The 19,479-nt window shown below is 32.6% G+C and overlaps 2 protein-coding genes across 2 annotated transcripts; one reads left to right on the forward strand and one right to left on the reverse strand.

Annotated features, from left to right (window-relative positions):
- The first annotated feature begins 718 nt into the window (after positions 1–718).
- LOC130797771 (GTP-binding protein ERG) lies at positions 719–13,525 on the forward strand. Its single transcript, XM_057660516.1, has 8 exons — positions 719–1,387; positions 3,601–3,690; positions 5,409–5,554; positions 7,486–7,644; positions 7,761–7,827; positions 9,411–9,518; positions 9,661–9,800; positions 13,141–13,525. Exons 1-8 carry the CDS (start codon positions 869–871, stop codon positions 13,238–13,240), a joined length of 1,329 nt encoding a protein of 442 aa, XP_057516499.1. The 5' UTR covers positions 719–868; the 3' UTR covers positions 13,241–13,525.
- A 451-nt stretch (positions 13,526–13,976) lies between these two features.
- LOC130798806 (pollen receptor-like kinase 4) lies at positions 13,977–19,479 on the reverse strand. The gene is made up of 3 exons (XM_057661900.1): positions 18,873–19,479; positions 16,000–16,608; positions 13,977–15,002 (listed from the first exon to the last, which is right to left on the reverse strand). Exons 1-3 carry the CDS (start codon positions 19,477–19,479, stop codon positions 14,305–14,307), a joined length of 1,914 nt encoding a protein of 637 aa, XP_057517883.1. The 3' UTR covers positions 13,977–14,304.

Genomic DNA, 19,479 nt, shown 5'->3' on the forward strand with positions numbered 1-19,479 from the left:
AAATTTTGTCAAAAATTCTACTTATACTTCAATGCTATTCAACAAGTTTTATGAAATACAACATTCATTTAGAATTTTCTAAGATTTTTAGTTATGGCAAAAGCTACAACCGAATCAATGTGTTCATTAATAAGAATAACATAACAAAATTAAAAAATATATAATATAACATATTATAAATTCCAAATTTATGATATATTAGTTAATCTAATTAATGTTTATATAAAATTAAAGTTTAAAATATATTTTAATTTATTATAAAATTAACTTTATCCATACTAACGAACACTCCGACGACATCATATATTATACTAAAAAGATTAGAAAATTCCAAGTGTTATAACTTAAGAGAATTTACCAAATGGAATTCACTTATTAGCTAAAAAAATGACATGACATTTGATCTTGATCAATATCTCTATTATTAAATAATCTTCTATTAGCATTTATTTAAAGTTAAATTAAGTAAATTATAGAATATAATATATTGTTTATAATTTCCAAAATTCTAGTATTAATTTATACATATAACTATAGTAGTAATTGAGTGTTTCTATCTTTGACATTATTTTTTCATATCATATGTTTATATATGTCAAACCTAAAATATGTTTATTATATCAGTCCTAAAAATGGTATATTACAACAGTTTCTATACTAGTTCGTTTTAGTTCTACTATATGGTTTGATTGCTCCAATAAGGGTGGATTAATCATATTTGGTGATTTGTTAATATGGTTTGGTCTTAAACCTCCAAAACCTAAAACCCTACTTTCCTCCATTTCTTACATATCACCATTGCTTTCCCTCACTCTTTTCTCTTGCTCGATGCTCATGCTTTGATTCTACACTCAGTTCTAATCTTCAGATGAAATCATTTAGACTTGTTAAAATTCTGTCAAATCTCTCTTCTCAATCCCACAACAAAACCCATTTCAATCCCACTTTTTTATGCCGATTTTTCTCTTCTCAATCCCAAGTAGATCACCCTACTACTTCCATTTCATCTTCTGAGAATGAGACTGATAATGAAATCCCATCTTTTGATAGTTCCCACTTCACTCTTCCATCTGAAAATACCCAACAATTGAACCCAACAAAGGCGGGACCCATTTGGGATGGCAGTTATAGAGATAAGGTAAAGTATAGGGTGTTTGGGGAAGAAGTTTCCACTAAGGAAAAATTGAGGGTTAAAGAGGAGGAGGAAGCAGAGGAAGAGAAGCATCGGGTGCTTGCTCGGGCGTTACTCGAGGCGGCTATTTCTACGCCTGATGAGGAGGATGAAGAAGATGAAGATTTGGTGGTGAATGTGGAAGATCAGAAGTGTTTGTCTGTTGGCATTGTTGGGGCTCCTAATGCTGGTAAATCAGCATTGACCAATTACATGGTCAGTTTCTTTGATTTATTTGATCCATATTATTATTAGGAAAAACTGAAATTAATAATCGAACATTTCATCGAGCTGCTGTGAATAAAGGTTGGATTATTAAAAAATAATTGAAAAGTGGGATTATTCATGGCGGATGAGTTAAAGGTCGAATTATTAATATCAATTTTTCATTATTATTATTATTATTATTATTATTATTATTATTGTTATTATTATTATTATTATTATCATCATTATTATTATTCAACGAAAACACCCTCTTTGTTATCACCAATGGCTCGTTTGGTAATCAGTACTAAATGCGTGTATTAGTAATGAAAAATTAGTGTAAATTTGAAAGAAATATTTGTTGAGAAATTTATTGGTCATACTTATTCTCCTTCAACAATCTCAATTTATATTCATTTCGATCTCAATCTATATTCATTTCGATGCCATTCGAACATGATTTGAACATGTGGTATTAGGTAGTAATAAAAAATTGTGAACAAATAAACTTTTTTATGATCAAACTTTTATTACCATGAAATGACATGATACAATGCGAATCATCCCCATTGACACCAATTAGTACTGTTAACCAAACGGGACGCAAGAAGAATAAGCTTGTGTTCATCCAAACCCCGATCAAGCTTAGGTGAGAGCCACTCAATGACATTGACGAGAATGTTGTATCTTGACTAGGCATAAATTTAGCAAACTTCTCATAATGTGTTTGATTGAGTTTCTTGGTGCTAGGAATTGTGTAGTTTTAACATAACCTTGTTGTTGTATTGTGTTTTATGAATTGTGCAATGCATTGGATATTGGATTGATGTGTTGTATGAAAAATAAGCCCTTTCTAATGTATAAATAGTTGCATCACTTGTATATGAAGTGTATTGTATTAGGAAAGAAATTTTGATTAATGGTTATTTGAATGTATGAAGTGGAAAATGGAGAAGGTATTTTGATAGTGAGAAAGGAATCAACTTTTAGGCCATGTTTGTATTGGATGTAAAAAATTATCAGTGAAATAAAACGCAAACAAAGAAAATAGAGAATAAAATCAAGGGAATATGATTTATGTCAAATGTAATAAATGGCTGTTAAGTGACAGAGAAGGAGGAGTGGAGGAATTAGTCTCCTTATTTTTCGTGTGAATATTTACCCTAGTAGGATTGTGAAATATTTTCCTCTTTCTCCCCAAAATAAGATGATAATCTTCCTTTTTTTCATTCTCCTTAGGTCATTGTATCATCTTTCCTTCATCTCGTATTTACCCTATTTTGACTTTTATTTTCCCTTAAATATTTACCCCTAATACAAGCATTCTCATATATTTTTTAGACTTATTCTCATCGGAGTCAATTACTCCCTCTGTTCCCTAATGAAGTTCTCAAAAGAAATGTTCACGGGAATTAAGAAAAATAGAATATTTTAGATAGTGGATACATTATTTAATTGAATAATAAATTTGATTGGAGAAAAGTAGGGACCATAAGCATTAAAAAAATATTAAAAGAAAGTTAGTGGAAAAATATAGGACCACAACTAATAAAAAAATAGTTTTATAAAGTTAGTGGGAAACATGTGGGGACCATAAGGAATGTTAAAATATTAAATTGAAGTTAGTGGAAGATATGTGGGGTCCATAAACATTATAAAAATATAAAAATGAGTATGAATAAGGTTATTTTTGTCCAAAATTTGTGACATAAATGGAAAGATTCTTTATGGGAACAACAAATGAAACACCCAAAATAGCAAATGGGAACTTCTTTGAGGAACAGAGGGAGTATTTATTATTCTTTGGTTTCATATTTTTAGTGCTTTATAATGAAATATACTTATTAAGTCATTTGCTTTACTTATTTATGTGAAGTTGTATATGTTTGCTGTAAGGATCGATCTGAAACAATTTCTTTGTTCTTTCAAGGGTAACATTGTGTAAATGCGACCCCCATAAACCCTGTTTGTGTGGGAGTCTAGGTGAAGCTATTTAATGGCATTGACGTGATGAAATGTTTTATCTGTTTGTAGGGAATTTTTTTATATATTTAGTAGTCAATAATTATAATTTTCCTTGTGAATGTTAGGCTTTAAAGTCTTGGGAGGTGCATAAGATAACCATTCGAAAATTGATCATTTTGACTATAATCTCTTGTTCAATTTGTATTAAATAGTTTTGCTTATGGCCGCTGATTTATCTGTTTTCATATTCATTGCAGGTTGGCACTAAAGTTGCTGCTGTTTCTCGTAAGACTAATACGACTACCCATGAAGTTTTAGGGGCCATGACAAAAGGAGATACCCAGATTGTATGTCGTATGCCTATCAGATTACTTTAACTTTTGTTGATGTTCTGCGGTGTGATTATGTTTTTCACGAGATAGTATGCCTAGTATAATTTTGGAAAGGAGGGTCAATGTGACATATGCCGGAGAAGTTAGATGTTATAGCCTTTTCTGTTAGAGGATTTAACATTTATGTTGTTGTTTACTGGTTAGACGAGTGGAAAGTTTAGGTGAATGAGAAACTACAAATAAATGACAGAAATGAAACAGCCATAAGTAGCTTACGTAGCTTCTTTTCATTAGTTGATGGGATTTTTTTTGTGATGAACTGTATTTTTGATATTTGAAAATGCTACTTTATACTGTGAGCATTCTGAGATTATAATTGTCTTTGATACTATGTCTATTGTAAACTGTTACATTTGAGGATTATTTGGTTGCATTTCCATGTTTCTTCCAATCTTGGACGCTTGTTCCAGTGTATGGATTTGAACTCAGGAATGAAAGGTGGTATGGGATTAAAACTTCACTCCTGATTTATAGTGCTTGTTCTAGCTTAAGAATGTTATCAATTTGTCTTTGTTGTTTTTAGTTTCTGAAATTAGAAAGTCTATTTTTTGAATTATTTTCTATTTTCAATAAATATTCCTCTCCATGCTTGCAATGTTTTATTTTCTTTATAATATTTCTATGATATTATGTTTTAATTTACTACAACAATATTAACACAACATTCCATTATCCCAATTCCATTAAGTGGCTATCATCTAGGGTGGGGCTTGGAAGGGTACATACATTCTTATTGTTGTTAATGATAAAACTAACGAAGAAGTTCTTTCCGATTAACCCTTAGTAATATAGGTATATTTAATATACTTAATGTTATTTCTAAGACCGATTGTATTGATTATAGGCACATAGTTATATGTATGTCATGTCAGTTTAGTGCAATCAAATGTATGCAATTGGCTAATAAAAGTAAATCTTAGTTAGCTGCAGCAATGGATGAAAGTGAATCATAGAAACCGCATAATATTTTTGTTTGTTGATCATCATTTTAAAGTTAAAACAATCAGATTGATTTGGCTTAGGAATTCGTGACTCTTTTTCATTCACATGAATGACCGATATGCGCTTGTCTTGTGTTTAACTTAATGTTTTATATTGCTTAAGACTTCGTTGGAACTCGGAGTATCTCATCAGTAGCTTATAGTGTATAGTTTTATATTATTACGTATTAAAAGTATGAGATTATTTGGGTTGCAGATTTTGTTGATGTATTATTTTTCGATACCTTAGAGGTTTTGAATCAGCCAAACACAACCCTTCCCTAGGTTTCTAAACCCATATGTCATGGTCTTAGGTATGAGTTTAAAATCATAATATTGCCAGCCAAACATAAGGAACCAAACATAAGGTATGGGTTTCTTCCATTCCAAACCAATTGCTCATACCAGATTTTTGGGAACCAAACATCCTCGTTCTGTATTGCTCTGTATTATGCTTAGTTTTTCCTTTTCAGATTCCTCAAAATAGTTGTGCAGTTTACTATAAATATAAACTTGTAAACTACAGAACATGTATGAGACCACTTATCTAAATTGCTATTGGTTATGAAAGTGAGATCCCCTTGTTTTACTTCCTTGCCTAAATATGACAAGTAAAATGCAATATGTTAATTTCTTCCTTAATCTTTAAATGGGCAGGTGTGTTTCAATTTTATGTACTAATTTTTTTTACAGTGTTTCTTTGACACCCCAGGACTGATGCTTAAAAAGAATGGATTTCCATCAAGGGATTCTAAAGCTCGGATTGAATCTGCCTGGAATTCAGTTAACCTGTATGACGTGCTTATTATAATCTTTGATGTTCATAGGCATCTCACCAGGTTAGTTTTCTTATTTCAATTTAAATTAATGTTGCTCATTCTAGTCATCTTTATTTGTATTTTTTTTTGTATGTGCTATTGTTTTGAATCAAATTTGCTAAAAACAATGCCATGTACTATAATGAAGTCTACTTCAATGCTTATAATGCTCTTATATTGGATATTTATTTTTGAATCATCATTGTAATGTTCATGATTGATTGATTTCATGAGTCGATGCATTAATTTAGCCCATCTTTATGTTACCTCTCAAGCCACTTTGTTTTGCTTGTAGTCCTTCTATCATTTGATTAGAGAGTGAATTGTTATGAGCGAGAATTGGGCAGCAAGATGATTGGATGCAACTCTCATTTTTGAATCCAATTTGTAGACGTTCTAGTTTAGGAAAAAGGAATTTGCAATTGTCAGTTATGCTCTAATATTATTTGTTAAGGTATGTGTGATTCGACCAATAACAAAACAGTGTTGTGGTAACAGGTATGATGCAGTTATCGTAACGTCTAAATATCGGTTGAATCATAAGATATCCATTGATACAACCTAAAACATAGTTTATTTACACCTTTACAACGTGGAAAATATCATTTTTTGTTTTAAAAACATTTACAACGCGGTTGATGCGATGTGATGTGGCCTTGTTTTTACTCTATGATCTCAATCAAATTTACGGTAGGTGATAGTCAAAATCTTTCACTTGAATTCGAGTAAGGGCATGTGTAGGAGCTATCATATCTTGTATGGTCAATTCGAAAAAAATTTTAAAAAATTTTTGTGCACGTATCCCAATTACTAGGATATCTTGTATTGATTAGGGGCGTCAGATCATAATCCATGTTTTTGAACATAATGTAACTATGAAGAAAACATAGATGGATCAAATAATATGTTTAAGAATTCCATCTTTAGGTTTATGTGGAGTTGAAAAATATTCATCCCTAACATGTTCTCATCATTATACCCGGTTTATCCTACTCATAGAAACTATGATCAGTGTTTGGGAAGGGATGAAAGATGACAAACCATACCCATAAAGGAAGATGCGAACAAAGAATCTCTCAGTTGGAGAGATAAAAATTAAGAAGGCAATGCAAGATAAAAATTAAGACTAGATGATAAAAGAAATATAAAATCAAACATGACAGTTAAAACAATAAACAAGGCATAGGCGTAGACGTAGACGACTATGTAAGGTCTAGGACACAAATACGACGTCTCTAACTAGTTTTATCCCTAGTCAAAGTTTTAGAGAGATGCAACTTGCTCATGTCATTCCTAATTTGCTTCTATCACGTTTTCTTAAGCCTACAACTTCTCTTTTCATCAATCATGATGCTTTCTCCCTTCTAACAGTTGCGTTGATGGACTTTCTTTGCGCATGTCCAACCATCTCAATCTACTTTCAGTATCTTTACACAGATGGTTGCACCCCTAGCCTCTCTTAAAAACTGGCTCTCAATTTTATCCATAGTGGTGTGTTCACACATCTACCTTAACAATCACATCTCAGCCAAAAGAATTCCGTAATGAATATTAAAAATTAGGTAATCATAACAACAATTAAGGGAAACAGGGGCATCATTTGCTTTTCCTTTTCTCTTCCCCCTAAAAAGTTGCCCCTAAATTTCTCAAGGTTTTGGTTGGATGCAAGTTGGAGTGTTCTATCTAATTAATGTAGTGAATATTAGTAATTTTTTTGGAAAATATAAAATATTATACATTGGGAGCAGAAAACTCATAAAAACGTGTTATCTTCTGATGTACAGATCTTGGGTAACTCATGTTTTGGAGATTTTTGTTTTTTAAAAGTTATAGTTGGGAAAGTCTAATAAAATTGTCTAATCATCCAATGCATGTCATACTTTTTCAATAATGATGAAGAACATTGTGATCTTATCTTTAATTTACCATTAAAACCTCTCGCTGTTTTACAGGCCTGATTCAAGGGTTGTAAGACTAATTGAGCGTATGGGATCTGAACCTAATTTGAAACAGAAACGTATTCTTTGTATGAATAAAGTTGACTTGGTTGAAAAGAAGAAAGATTTGCTGAAGGTTTCAGAACAATTTAAGGATCTGCAAGGATATGAAAGGTAGTTTAAGCTTTTCCCAAGCACACATGTGTACTTGTACGCGTATATGAATGTATGTGCATAGTTACAGCTTTGCAACTCAAAAGCTGATTCTCTGATCTGATCTAATTTCATAGGATATTTATGATATCTGGGCTAAAGGGTTTTGGAGTAAAGGATCTTTCTGATTATCTGATGGAACAGGTCAGTTTTGCTAACACCATTAATAATTTTTTCATTAATTTAGAGCACCTTTCATTGTTTTAGTGTGCTACTGTGTGTTTGTCTCAGTTGTATATTCTTTATTTATACCTCTTGTGGAATGGTTTTCTCTTATTCTTGTGGTTGTCTGTTCCCGATTGCCTGATCATTGATGGAGGATGCAAATATGTTGTGCTTCTTCTCTCGCGATTGGTTGAAAAAGGATATTTAGCATATTTGGTATTTTACATAGTCAATTGGTGTTAACTTTGCACTAGTTTCCATAGTGCTGTAACGTTCATGGTTGTGGTAACGGACATGGTGATGTGATAATGGAAATGATGCGGATGTCGTACCACCAAATATCGACCTGAACTATGAAATATTACTTGAACGGCCTAAAACGCGAGTTGTTTACACCTTTACAATGCAGGTATTACCGGTTTAGTAAATTTGAAAACCTTTACGATACGTTGCGGTCTTGTTTTTGCACTATGCTAGTGTCCTTTTCCTTTATCATGTACTTGTTCTCTTACCAAACTTTGAGATTAGGGCTGCATGTGGGTTTTTTTTGGTGCCCAAATAATGTACTTTGGATTTTCTTATGTACATTGTTGTTGCGTTTCCATTTCCCAAATTTCTAATATCCATTCATAGGTGTGATTAATACCTTAAGGGTTGCTTGGTTAGTACAAATATGAAAATTCTTTCTTGTCCAGTTCATTGCTTGCAACTTTTAGATTTGGAAGGAGCAGAGTGCCCTCAAGTGTGTGTGCGATTGGCTTTTAAAAAACAAGGCTGCATCAGCCGCATTGTAAAGGCTTTTAAAACAAACATTCCAATATATCTTGTGTTGTAAAGGTGTAAAAAAACCTTTTGCTGTATCAGGGATATCTTATGATCTGACTGATATTAGGCATTACATAGCCGCATCACTCATGTTACCGCATCACTGTTCCCGTTACCGCTATCACTCTATGTGTGACAGTGAGTGAGTGAGTGGGTGAGTGACAAAGAGAGAGAGTACTTGGTTAGTCTATTTAGTTTGTAAAAACTAAACTTATTCCCTGTATTAGCCAGGTATATTGATTGTTGATTATGGTTTAACATACCGTAAAAATACAAGTATTGGATTTTGTATGAAAAGAATAATTAGCAATCTGGCTTGTTCTAGGTGGACAACTTTGTTCTTGGTGAACAACTTGGCCCAAACTATTCTTGATATGGTGCTATACATGGCTCTTTTTGTCATAGAACTACATTGATCTGTTGTTGAAGATTGAGTTTGTAAGGTTGTATTGCATTTCTTCAAGGTAAGATCTTTGATGGATTTCATTGTGCCTTTCTATTTATACTCCACTCCACTTATCTGCAATTTTCTTCTATTTCTTGATTTTGGTTGTTGAAAAGTATGCTTTGTGTTTTGGTTTGCTTGGCGCACTAGTGTGTTATCTGTTTCTAAGCATTATTTGTTTGGCGCACTGTTGTCTTTCTGTTTTATGCTTTTTAATATTTCTTTTTTAATATTTATTAGATGGATATATATTTCCAAAAGCACCTAAAATGTTATTTTTTTGACGTTGTAGGCAGTGGAAAGACCTTGGGATGAAGATCCATATACAATGAGCGAAGAAGTTATGAAAACTATATCCCTGGAAGTGGTCCGCGAGAGGTTGTTAGATCATGTACATCAGGTTCAGCATCTTTAAAACTTCACCTACATCTTTTAACTGATTCTTCCCCTATAATATTCTTTTTCACTGCTTCTGTTTCGAGGAATTGGTAAACATCCACATTCCTGCTATTTAGAGCTTAACAACCAATTATTGTTTGCAGGAGATCCCATATGAGATAGACCATCGCTTGGTGGATTGGAAGGATTTGAGAGATGGATCATTGAGAATTGAGCAACATCTTATAACTCATAAAGACAGTCAGCGCAGGATACTTGTGGGGAAAAATGGCTCAAAAATTGGGTATGCCCCCATTTGTCATTTCTATTTCCTGTATCACTTAGCTGAAGGACTAGGGTCAGATATAGGTGTTGTACTTTTCTATTTGATATTAGATGTTAAATTTTACAATATGGGTACTTCGTTAACTTGAATGGGAATAGTATCTGTCGTTATATCTTGCATCGTTTAAAAAACATGTCAACTTAGGACATGTCCTATGTTTGTTAAGCTAGATGGATGAAGGGCTTATGAAAAAGATATGTAAAGAGATGGTTGAACCCAAACTGTGTATGTTGAGATTAATGTGTGAGAATACCCTTTACGGGATATAATTTGATATGGATACGCTGGCTGAAAGTTGGAGTTGCTGATGAAGTTAAGATAGAGAAATTTGGCTGTGCTTGGTCGTGTATGTGCGATACTGACCACTAAGTGCACTGATAAGGAAAGTGAAAAATTGGAAATAGTGTTGTAATAGACTGAATATTCTGACATGACTGTCTAAAAGAAGTTGAAGTTTTATATTGGTTGGAATATTACAAGTTATAGCATAAACCGCAAAGTATCTGAGTGACGGCTATTCCTGAATTGCTAACAAGCTAAATAAGCAAACCTCAATATTCATCAAATGCCTTACCAATTTCTCCCTCTCTTCTCCCCCATTTAGTACCCTTTTTCCCCTCTTAATTCTCCCCTTCTTACTATATTTTCCTGCAAGCTACTCCTAACAGACTCTAATATCGACTGCGACCCTCCTTGATGTACTATTAGGAATTTTAGAAGTCTAGGCTCATCTAGGGAGGCTAAAGATGATTCAGAAGAAGGAAACGAAAAATGATAAATTAGTTTGTAGGAAAATATTTTTGTGGACAACCACAACACATTTATGTCATTTTGTGTTTTACTCCCGTCCTTTCTCTTTTGTAGCCAAGTGCCAAGTACCAACATAATTAATATGTTTTGAAACTCCAAATGTGATGGGTTGATTCTTTTAGATACAGTTCGTCATATTCCTGTAAGATAGATTGATTGCAGTAAGTTGATTCTTTGTATGTTTGGTTGAAAGTTAACGTCATTTCCAACGAGTTATTCTTAGGAGTCTCCAGCAAAGGTTAGGCTTTTTTGTTGCCATGTAACCCTTTGACGTTATGGACTAAAATGGGATTGATTGTTCTCTTACAATCTCAGATAGCACTTAGAACAATCAAGAAACTAGTCCCGATCTTCAATTTGTGCACAAGGTTGTAGAGAAACAGTTGTGTCTGAGATGTTTGACATAGGCTTGTTGATTGATGATACTGAATTTCCTGTATTGGCTTCACTCACCAACACATTCAATTCCCCAATGTATGACTAAGTTCACTCCCTAATCAAACAATGGTTGTGATCTTGCTTCACTCACAAGATCAAAGAATACTTCACTCACAATCTTATGAGAGGAAATAATTCCACAATTATTATTGAATCTCAAAAACTGAAATCTACGATGAATGTTTGCCTATATATAGGCTTTGGACTTTAAAAGAAAGAGGGAGGGGGACGGGAAACAGAAAGGACCAGTCATCTAACAATAGACTACAACTAAAATAGCCTAAGTTACAACTGATAAGATATTCTAAGAATTCCTTTCCCTTAATCATGTGACAACTAAACAACCTCATGCTACTGAAGTAATATTCTAGTGCCTTTGGTTTGTAGACCATGAAGGGTGCCTCTGCGGGAATCTTTAGCCTCAAAATCCTTGAGTTCATCCAGGTTATGAATGGTCAGCTTCTCCAAGTGTGTAGCCCTTAGATTAGTAGTATCAGGTTCCCTCTTGAGCAATGCACTACTCATAGGCTCAAATACTCAATCCATTTTGCATCATATCTAAAGGATCCTTAGTTCGGACCGAAGAAACAACGTCACTCGATCATTCTGACTGCAATCTTTTTCTGTCCGTGAGGATCCCACCAGAGCGCCTTCTACTTCTAATAGGCCATGAACTAGATAAGAATCATTCTCAACGAGTCTATAAGAAGTGATCCCATTTTTTTCATCGGGTCCGGGTAGAGACCAAAGATCTTGAGCGACCGATCTGGCAGAACAACTCAAAAGATAAAGAAGTATCGTTAGTTTCTTCATGCTCGTTCCAAGTTTGAAGTACCATTTGTACAAATAAGAATCCCCTTCGTTACATGATTTCTTCTTCATATAGATAGATATAGGATCTATAGGGCAATTACTTAGAAGTACATTTTGTGCAACGACCCTTCCTATCTGATAGAAAAGGATCCCATGATCCTGAACCGATCTTACCTAGGATCGCAAATCCCAAGTTTGTCTATGAAGAGCTTTAGCTGAACTAATTTCTGCTTTTGATAGACTAATAATTGATGGGATTCCGAATGGTTTTAGAGTTACAAGTTTTTTTGTTGGGGAGGGTATCAAGTATGTAGGAGGGGGTCGAATCTCCTCGTATCTTTTTTGGTATTTATTCTATGTATCCATTTTTTTATTAAGTTACTATTTTGTTTTCTAAGCATAATCTAGTTTTTTTATCGAGTACATCTATATAAAAAATGTCTTTGTCTAGAACTGTAATTCTATTATTTAATTCATTGCTTAAACTGTTTCTTTTTTGTTCATTTGTAGAAATCCAATTATTGGATAGTTCATCATCATATAAGAATTTTTCTGTCACTACTCATAGACTCAGTAGTATTTAAGTCAAGTTCATTTTGTAGTTGTTGCTTAGATTGTTGTGATTGTTGTTGGTCCATAGTGTCTTCAGTGTCTCCTGAACCAATCATATTTGGTTCACGTTATTAACCAGTTTTTGAGTAAAATTGATGTAAACGTAAGGACCTTAGTTGTTCAATTTACTCTTTGGAATTCAAAAGCTTGTTTCCAGTTTTTGAATAATGTGATCATGGAAAAGCTGATTTCTGTCATTTGATTGGATATCATGCCAATTTTTATAAGGGTGAGCAGAAAAACGGACATGCAGTTTCTAATCACCTTGATAAGAATTCTGGTTATTTTTTCCAATTGTTTGAGCTTGAGATTGACTGGGTATAGCTTTCATTTTGTGTGGGTGTAGTTTGGGGGGGGATATATTCCATAGTGCAAAAATACGATTTGGTTGCAGTATTGGTCGCAAACGGATTTCACGGTCAATGTGGCGTATATTTCTGTAGTGGAGAATTCAAAAATCTTTGCAATACGGCCGTGATACGGTGATACGGCCTTCTTTTTGCACTATGATTTATTTCGTATGCCTCCAATGGAAGTATACTTTATTGATGTTAATTTTTCGTCTTAAAAAATTCCTGTATATGTTGTCTGAATATTTGGGAATTTTGATGTAATTTTCGAATAGGAGGATCGGCATGGAAGCAAATGAACAGCTAAGGAACATCTTCAAACGAAATGTGCATCTCATTCTCCAGGTTAGACTAAACAAACATGATTCTAGGTAGATATGTTTTTGGCTACTGTTGTATAGTACTCCACATATGAAGCATACAATATTTTGATTTCTACATTGTTTTCTTTTTTCAACTTTTTAAACTTAGAATTTCATTGCTAAGGGCTAATGCCCAAAGCAGATGTATTTTTTCTTTTCAACTTTTTTATTTTTTTTTTAAATGTAACTTTATAGGTTTAAATTACTTTATTGATATGAATGCATCTCAATGTATCAGTATGAATGCATCCCAAAGGCAAATAAGCATTTTACTTTTCTCAATTAGCATTAATTTTTATTTTGAGTTGTCCTATTCTTCAGCATGAATTGCATTTCTCCCTAACAAACTCTTACGGCTCCTTTGGTCAACGTTACTAATTAGTGGTAATGGGAATGATTTGTAATGTAAATTTTAAATGATTTGTATTATGTTATTCCCATTGTAATATCTTTGCTCACAAATTTTTAATTATCACCTAATACCACATGTTCAAATGTTAATGCATTAGAATGAATTTTGTGAAAAAATGAGATTGTTCAAGGAGAATAAACATGACCATTAAATTTGTTAATAGATATTTCTATAAACACTAACTTTCCATAACCATTCCCACCATTTAGTACCGATTACCAAACAGGTCGTTATAATTCTATTTTCTCTTTCTCTTATAATTTATTACACACCATTAAAAAGGTTGCAAAGGTTGCATTTAAACATGTCTAATTTAGCAAATTTAAAAGAAGGAAAAAATAGCTATACATAAATCGCTATCCTTTTCTAAAAGCACTAATTAAATTTTGAAAAAATCATTACAAACAATGAACATTTCTATGTCACAATCTTTACCTAAAAATCTTCAAAAGTAAACTAACCTAAAGAGAAAAAAAAAAAAAAAGCAATAAAAGACTCAAAGATACAACAAATTCCTCTTCTTAAAACATGAACTATATATTCAAGTGTGTTGCAAATCTAAATGTTAAAATAACAAAAAGATAAATTAGCCATCTGCTTACGCATAGAGGATTCTCCAGCCTTACCTGAAACAAAATCCATTCCATGCAAAAGTCCCTAGTAAATCAAGCAATTTCTTCAGTAATTGATGCTATTCTTGAATAAGATGTTGAACTTCCAGAAGAATAAGACCTTCCTGAATATGATCTTGCACTTGTATAAGAAGGAAAATCAGCTAAATTATCATTATCCATTTCTTTTAATTCTTCAATCTTCTCCACTGCTTCTCTTAAACTCCATCTTTTCTCAACATTCCATTCACAACACCACATTCCAACCTTCAACAACTTCAACATTTCTCCTTTACAACTCCTTGATGCCCTCATTTCCATATCGAACATTTCACTCGACCATTCTTCTTTAACCACCGAGTTAACCCATGTAGCGAGCTCATCGTTCTCTCCTCTACCGTGTTTTAGATAGTTTGCTGGGAACTTTCCCGTTAGGATTTCTAGTATAAGTATTCCGAGACACCATACATCAGTTTTTTTCGAGATTATGTTGTTTTGGGTGAACTCGGGAGACTTGTATGCGACCATGACTTGCTCAGCATGGTCTTTGTTGATCAATGGATCAAGAGCGTAGTCCGATAACAATGGTTCGAAGTTTTCGTCTAGGAGAACATTTGATGATTTTAGGTGTCCATGTGGTAAACCCAATTGGGGTAGCTCTCTATAGAGGTATGCTAAACCTCTTGCTACTCCTTTGATGATTTTTAACCTCTTAGACCATCTTAGTCCTGCTTCATTTGGACTACGTCTCCCTACATACATCAAGTATCAAACATAAATAATTGAGAATGTAAAACATGAACACAAATTCTCACATGAGATGGTCTCACGGTGACTAGACTATTCCTATTGGATTGGATTCACCCAATGTATATTTGTTGTCTTGAAGTGATCAATTAGAGAAATAGACTAATTATATGTGTTCGTCTCATGGTGAAACGGTTTCATACAAGACTTGCTACAACATCAATGAATGATGATAATCATATATGTTGCTATAATATCATCTCAAAGCAATCATATCTACCATCATTTGAAATTTTAGTGTAATTTTGTTTGGAAATTACATGTGAAGCTCATGATTGTCCACTTCTAAATATTTTTTTTTCACAACATCTATTTTATGGCGAAATTAGAAAATGAAAGTTGAAGGGGAAAAATATAAAGCATTCCTAGCAATATATAAGCAAAAAATCTACATGGGCTGAACTAAAAAATAAGCCCAAGCATACATTGTGAAAGTACACAGTGGGGGCCTTATGGGCTCCCCATGTAGCTTCTCCGGTGCTCATCCATTGCCAAATAAAGAAATGGTATTAGATGGTAAAGAAAATTTGTGAAGAAAAAGTAATATTTGACTACCGAGTTTCATTCCAATTGGAATCACATGTAATTTTTTTTAATGAAAATTTATACTATGAATTTATGATCACTATTATTATTACTTTGTTATAGACGGTGAATTCATGCTCTGATATTAGACATGTCAATTTTTAATCTAACCCCCAAAAAATCCAAAAAGTAGTGGGTCATAACTCAATCTTTTTGACTTGTAACACAAAAATGACCTTACTCAATAATTCAACAAATGTGTCAAAAATGATCGCAATTTAATTCTAATCATTTTAACCCATTTTTTTTAATTATGTTAATTTTCAGCTCCACGTCTAAAATTAGTTATACTAAATCAAACTGGGTAAAAAAAAAAGATGAAATGAAAAAAAAAACATTAGAAAGAGAACAACTTACCATGAAGATGACTAGCCAAACTACCATTCTCAACAAAATCAGAAATAATAAGCTTCTCATCCCTTTTATGAAAAAAAGCCACCAAAGGTAACAAATTAGGATGCCTCAACCTTCCAAGTCTCTTCATATGTTCTTGAAACTCTTCCTTCCCAACATTATTCATATGCCTAAACCTTTTAACCACAAAAGTGGGCCCACCCACAATACAAGCCTTATATGAAGACCCAAAACTCCCACTTCCAAGTACTTCAGCTGATGCCTTAAGCAAATCTTGCATCTCAAACTTATGCCTATCATTTCTTAAGAAACAAAGTTTACCATTATCACTTTTTCTATAACTTGTTGGCCTTTCTAATGCCTTTGTTTGATTGTTTGGCTTTGGGTATAAATCATTTTGCTTTAACTTCACTTTTTCTTGTGGTAGTGTTTCAAGGTCTCTTGCTGTGATTTGTTTAGGCCCATATTTAGTCCTACATTTTGTTAGTACAAGGAATATTATGGTCATGATTAGGAGTAATGATACTGTTATTACTATAATTAGTATCATTGAATGTGTATTATGGTTTGGTTTGCATGGTGGTAATGGCTTTCCACATAAACCTGAATTTCCTGTTCATCAAATCATATAACTTTAATTAGTTATACCAAAGTCTTGTATGAGACTGTCTCATCGTAAGAAGGGCTGATACAAATAGCCCATACGTAAAAAAACATTAAAAAAAAAAGTGAAATTTGATTTCACACTTGTACAGGAAGTATTTTTTTAATAGTTTGGGATGATCTGATTGAAGTCCTCTTATTGTAAAACAGCCTCAACAAAGAATTAATGCTAGTTAATTGATAGTTGTATGTTAAATTAGGTTTATTGTGAATACCAGCATATTATTGTGCACACACTTCATAAGTTAAGGAGATATCATTCCAAAACCATATGACAATAGGAGGAAGGACTCCAATAACTTACAAAGTATACACACTGCCTTTGATTCATCGATGTGGATAATCCATCCCAACACCCTCGGCACCTCACATACGATCCCGTTAAGTTTGTATGTGGGAGTAATCAATATAAATGCCATAAATATTGAAACTGATATTGAGCTATGTAGTTTGGTTTGAAAGGAAAAAAAATATATATCAATTTCCCAATTCTCAAGACCAAAACAACAAATTGGTGGAATGCATGTATTTGGCTTATTAGTTTTGACTTTCAAATAATTGAAAGAAAACAATCAAAGAAACTATAGTTTTGAGGGAGTTTAAATTAAATTATATATGTATGTCGAATATTATCTGAAAATAATAAATATTTGGATGGTATTTATTTAATTTAATTAAGTAAATTATGTAAGCTACGTGTCTTAAATATGTGATATTGATCATTATGAGATGGTTATGTCACAAAGTGGTTGACATGACCAAATATAACATTACGTCACCTCCAAACGTGACTACAACTATATATCCATTTCATATTTCTTTCTAATTTTAGTAATTCCGAAAATGAGATGAAAGATGAAAAAAAATCATCCAAATACCAAATTAGCTTAACCAAACCGTGTAGAGTTAGGTGAACCCAAAAGATAAATATTAAGTGGACCGTAAATATAAAGAGCAATATTGTTATAAGTTAAGCTTTCCTTATTAATGAATAATACTCTAATTAAAAAATTTACGAGAACGATTTTTAAAAAATAAATTACGAAAATTGGTTGTCTGAGCAGTCCTGTCACGTACAAATTGTCAATATTTAGTGTCGTTTCTAAGATTTTATGTGAACAAGCTAGGCCAAAAGTTAACACTTTTTGACTACTTTTTATGAAAATAAAAGGTGCAAGTATTATTTTACAGAGTGAGTGATAACTAACTTTTTATAAGAAATAAATGTAGTTTTGATTTTTTTTTTCCTTTACAAATCAATATATTAACTTGAATAACCTAATAATAAAGCCACATTTTGTTCTTTTATAGTTCATTACTCATATTAATTAATACACCTTGCAAAGACAACCAATAGAAAGTGAAATTAAGTTAATTGTAACCTCAAATACTCATATTTAAACTTTATCAATAAAAAGTAGTCATTCTTCAAAAACAAATAAAAATTTGGACTATAGAAGTGAAGTAGAAGTTTACTCAGAATTGAACAATCAAATAGTCATCCTATACAACTATGAAGTTATATACCCTTTTTCTATCGTCCCTTTTGTTGAATTTTTGAAAAAGTTAAAGCGAAAAAAAAAAAAGAATTCAATAACTTAAAAACTAAAGTATTTCAAAAACTGAGCGTGAAACTCCCAGACCTAAAGTTTGGGGCTGTTTGCAGTTAGTAACTGCAAACAGGTCAAAAAAGACAAAATAGCTGTTCGCAGTTACTAACTGCGAACAGCAAAAAGACAAAATAGCTGTTCGCAGTTAGTAACTGCGAACAACTATTTGACCTAAAAAAAAAAAAATTAACTGCGAACAGTTATTTTGTCTTTTTTGACCTGTTCGCAGTTACTAACTGCGAACAGCCCCAAACCTTAGGTCTGGGAGTTTCACGCTCAGTTTTTGAAATACTTTAGTTTTTCGGTTATTGAATTCATTTTTTTTTTCGCTCAACTTTTTGAAAAATTCCCTTTTGTTCTCGGACTCCCACATTTACCATTTAATTTTTTAAAAAAACATTAATCCTATTTACTAGTAACAGATTTTGGAGTCTTTTTTTAAAAATCCAAAAATAAAATTATTTATAGTGGATGACTCTACCTTTACATTTTCCTTTCGCAAGAGAAAAATCATAATCACTAGTTTATATTAAATGCATATCCAAATTTAAATAAATACAAATAAACCAAATGATTAAACTCAAGAGTAAAGATGAAACTCACCTAGGAATGAAGAAGAATTCCTTTGACTTAAAAAAGGAGGAATTTGACCACTAAAATAATTATTAGATATATTAACGACCTTTAAGTCATTAGACTTAAAATTTGGGACTTGTCCATAAAATTGATTATTCTCAAGGGTAACTTCTAACAATGTTACCCTATCAGCCAAAGATTTAGGGACATGTCCACTAAATGAATTATAACCCAAATGTACCTTCTTTAATATTTCCATACCCTCAAATGCATTATCTTGAATCTCCCCTGAAAAATTATTGTAGGACAAAAACAAAGACCTTAGCCTTGTAAGCTTGTTGATAATTGGCATTGGACCTTCAAAACTATTATTCATTACACTAATTGTCCTTAAACTTGATAATTCACCTAGAGAATGGGTATCAATAATGCCCTTTAAGTTCATATTCTCAAGTTGTAAGCCAAACAACCCACCCTTATTACAAAGGACACCCACCCAATTTCTTGTTTTGTTAGTACAAGGAGGGATGGATATGTCCCAATTTGATAGAGCATTTGTATTCAATAGAGATTGCTTGAACTTGATTAAGATTTCGCCATCGCTAACTGAAGAAACAATTTCAAATTTCGACAT

Source organism: Amaranthus tricolor, chromosome 13 (genome assembly GCF_026212465.1).
Source record: "Amaranthus tricolor cultivar Red isolate AtriRed21 chromosome 13, ASM2621246v1, whole genome shotgun sequence".
Classification (NCBI taxonomy): Eukaryota; Viridiplantae; Streptophyta; class Magnoliopsida; order Caryophyllales; family Amaranthaceae; genus Amaranthus; species Amaranthus tricolor.

What these genes read in the sequence shown, in the direction of transcription:
- LOC130798806 (XM_057661900.1), bottom strand. Translation starts at nt 19,479, where the DNA reads ATGTCGAAATTTGAAATTGTTTCTTCAGTTAGCGATGGCGAAATCTTA. An exon ending in GAATTCTTCTTCATTCCTAG is followed by an intron (nt 16,609 to 18,872) that starts GTGAGTTTCATC and finishes TTTGATGAACAG; the next exon opens with GAAATTCAGGTTTATGTGGA. An exon ending in TTTGGCTAGTCATCTTCATG is followed by an intron (nt 15,003 to 15,999) that starts GTAAGTTGTTCT and finishes TGATGTATGTAG; the next exon opens with GGAGACGTAGTCCAAATGAA.
- LOC130797771 (XM_057660516.1), top strand. Translation starts at nt 869, where the DNA reads ATGAAATCATTTAGACTTGTTAAAATTCTGTCAAATCTCTCTTCTCAA. An exon ending in GTTCATAGGCATCTCACCAG is followed by an intron (nt 5,555 to 7,485) that starts GTTAGTTTTCTT and finishes GCTGTTTTACAG; the next exon opens with GCCTGATTCAAGGGTTGTAA. An exon ending in GATCTGCAAGGATATGAAAG is followed by an intron (nt 7,645 to 7,760) that starts GTAGTTTAAGCT and finishes CTAATTTCATAG; the next exon opens with GATATTTATGATATCTGGGC.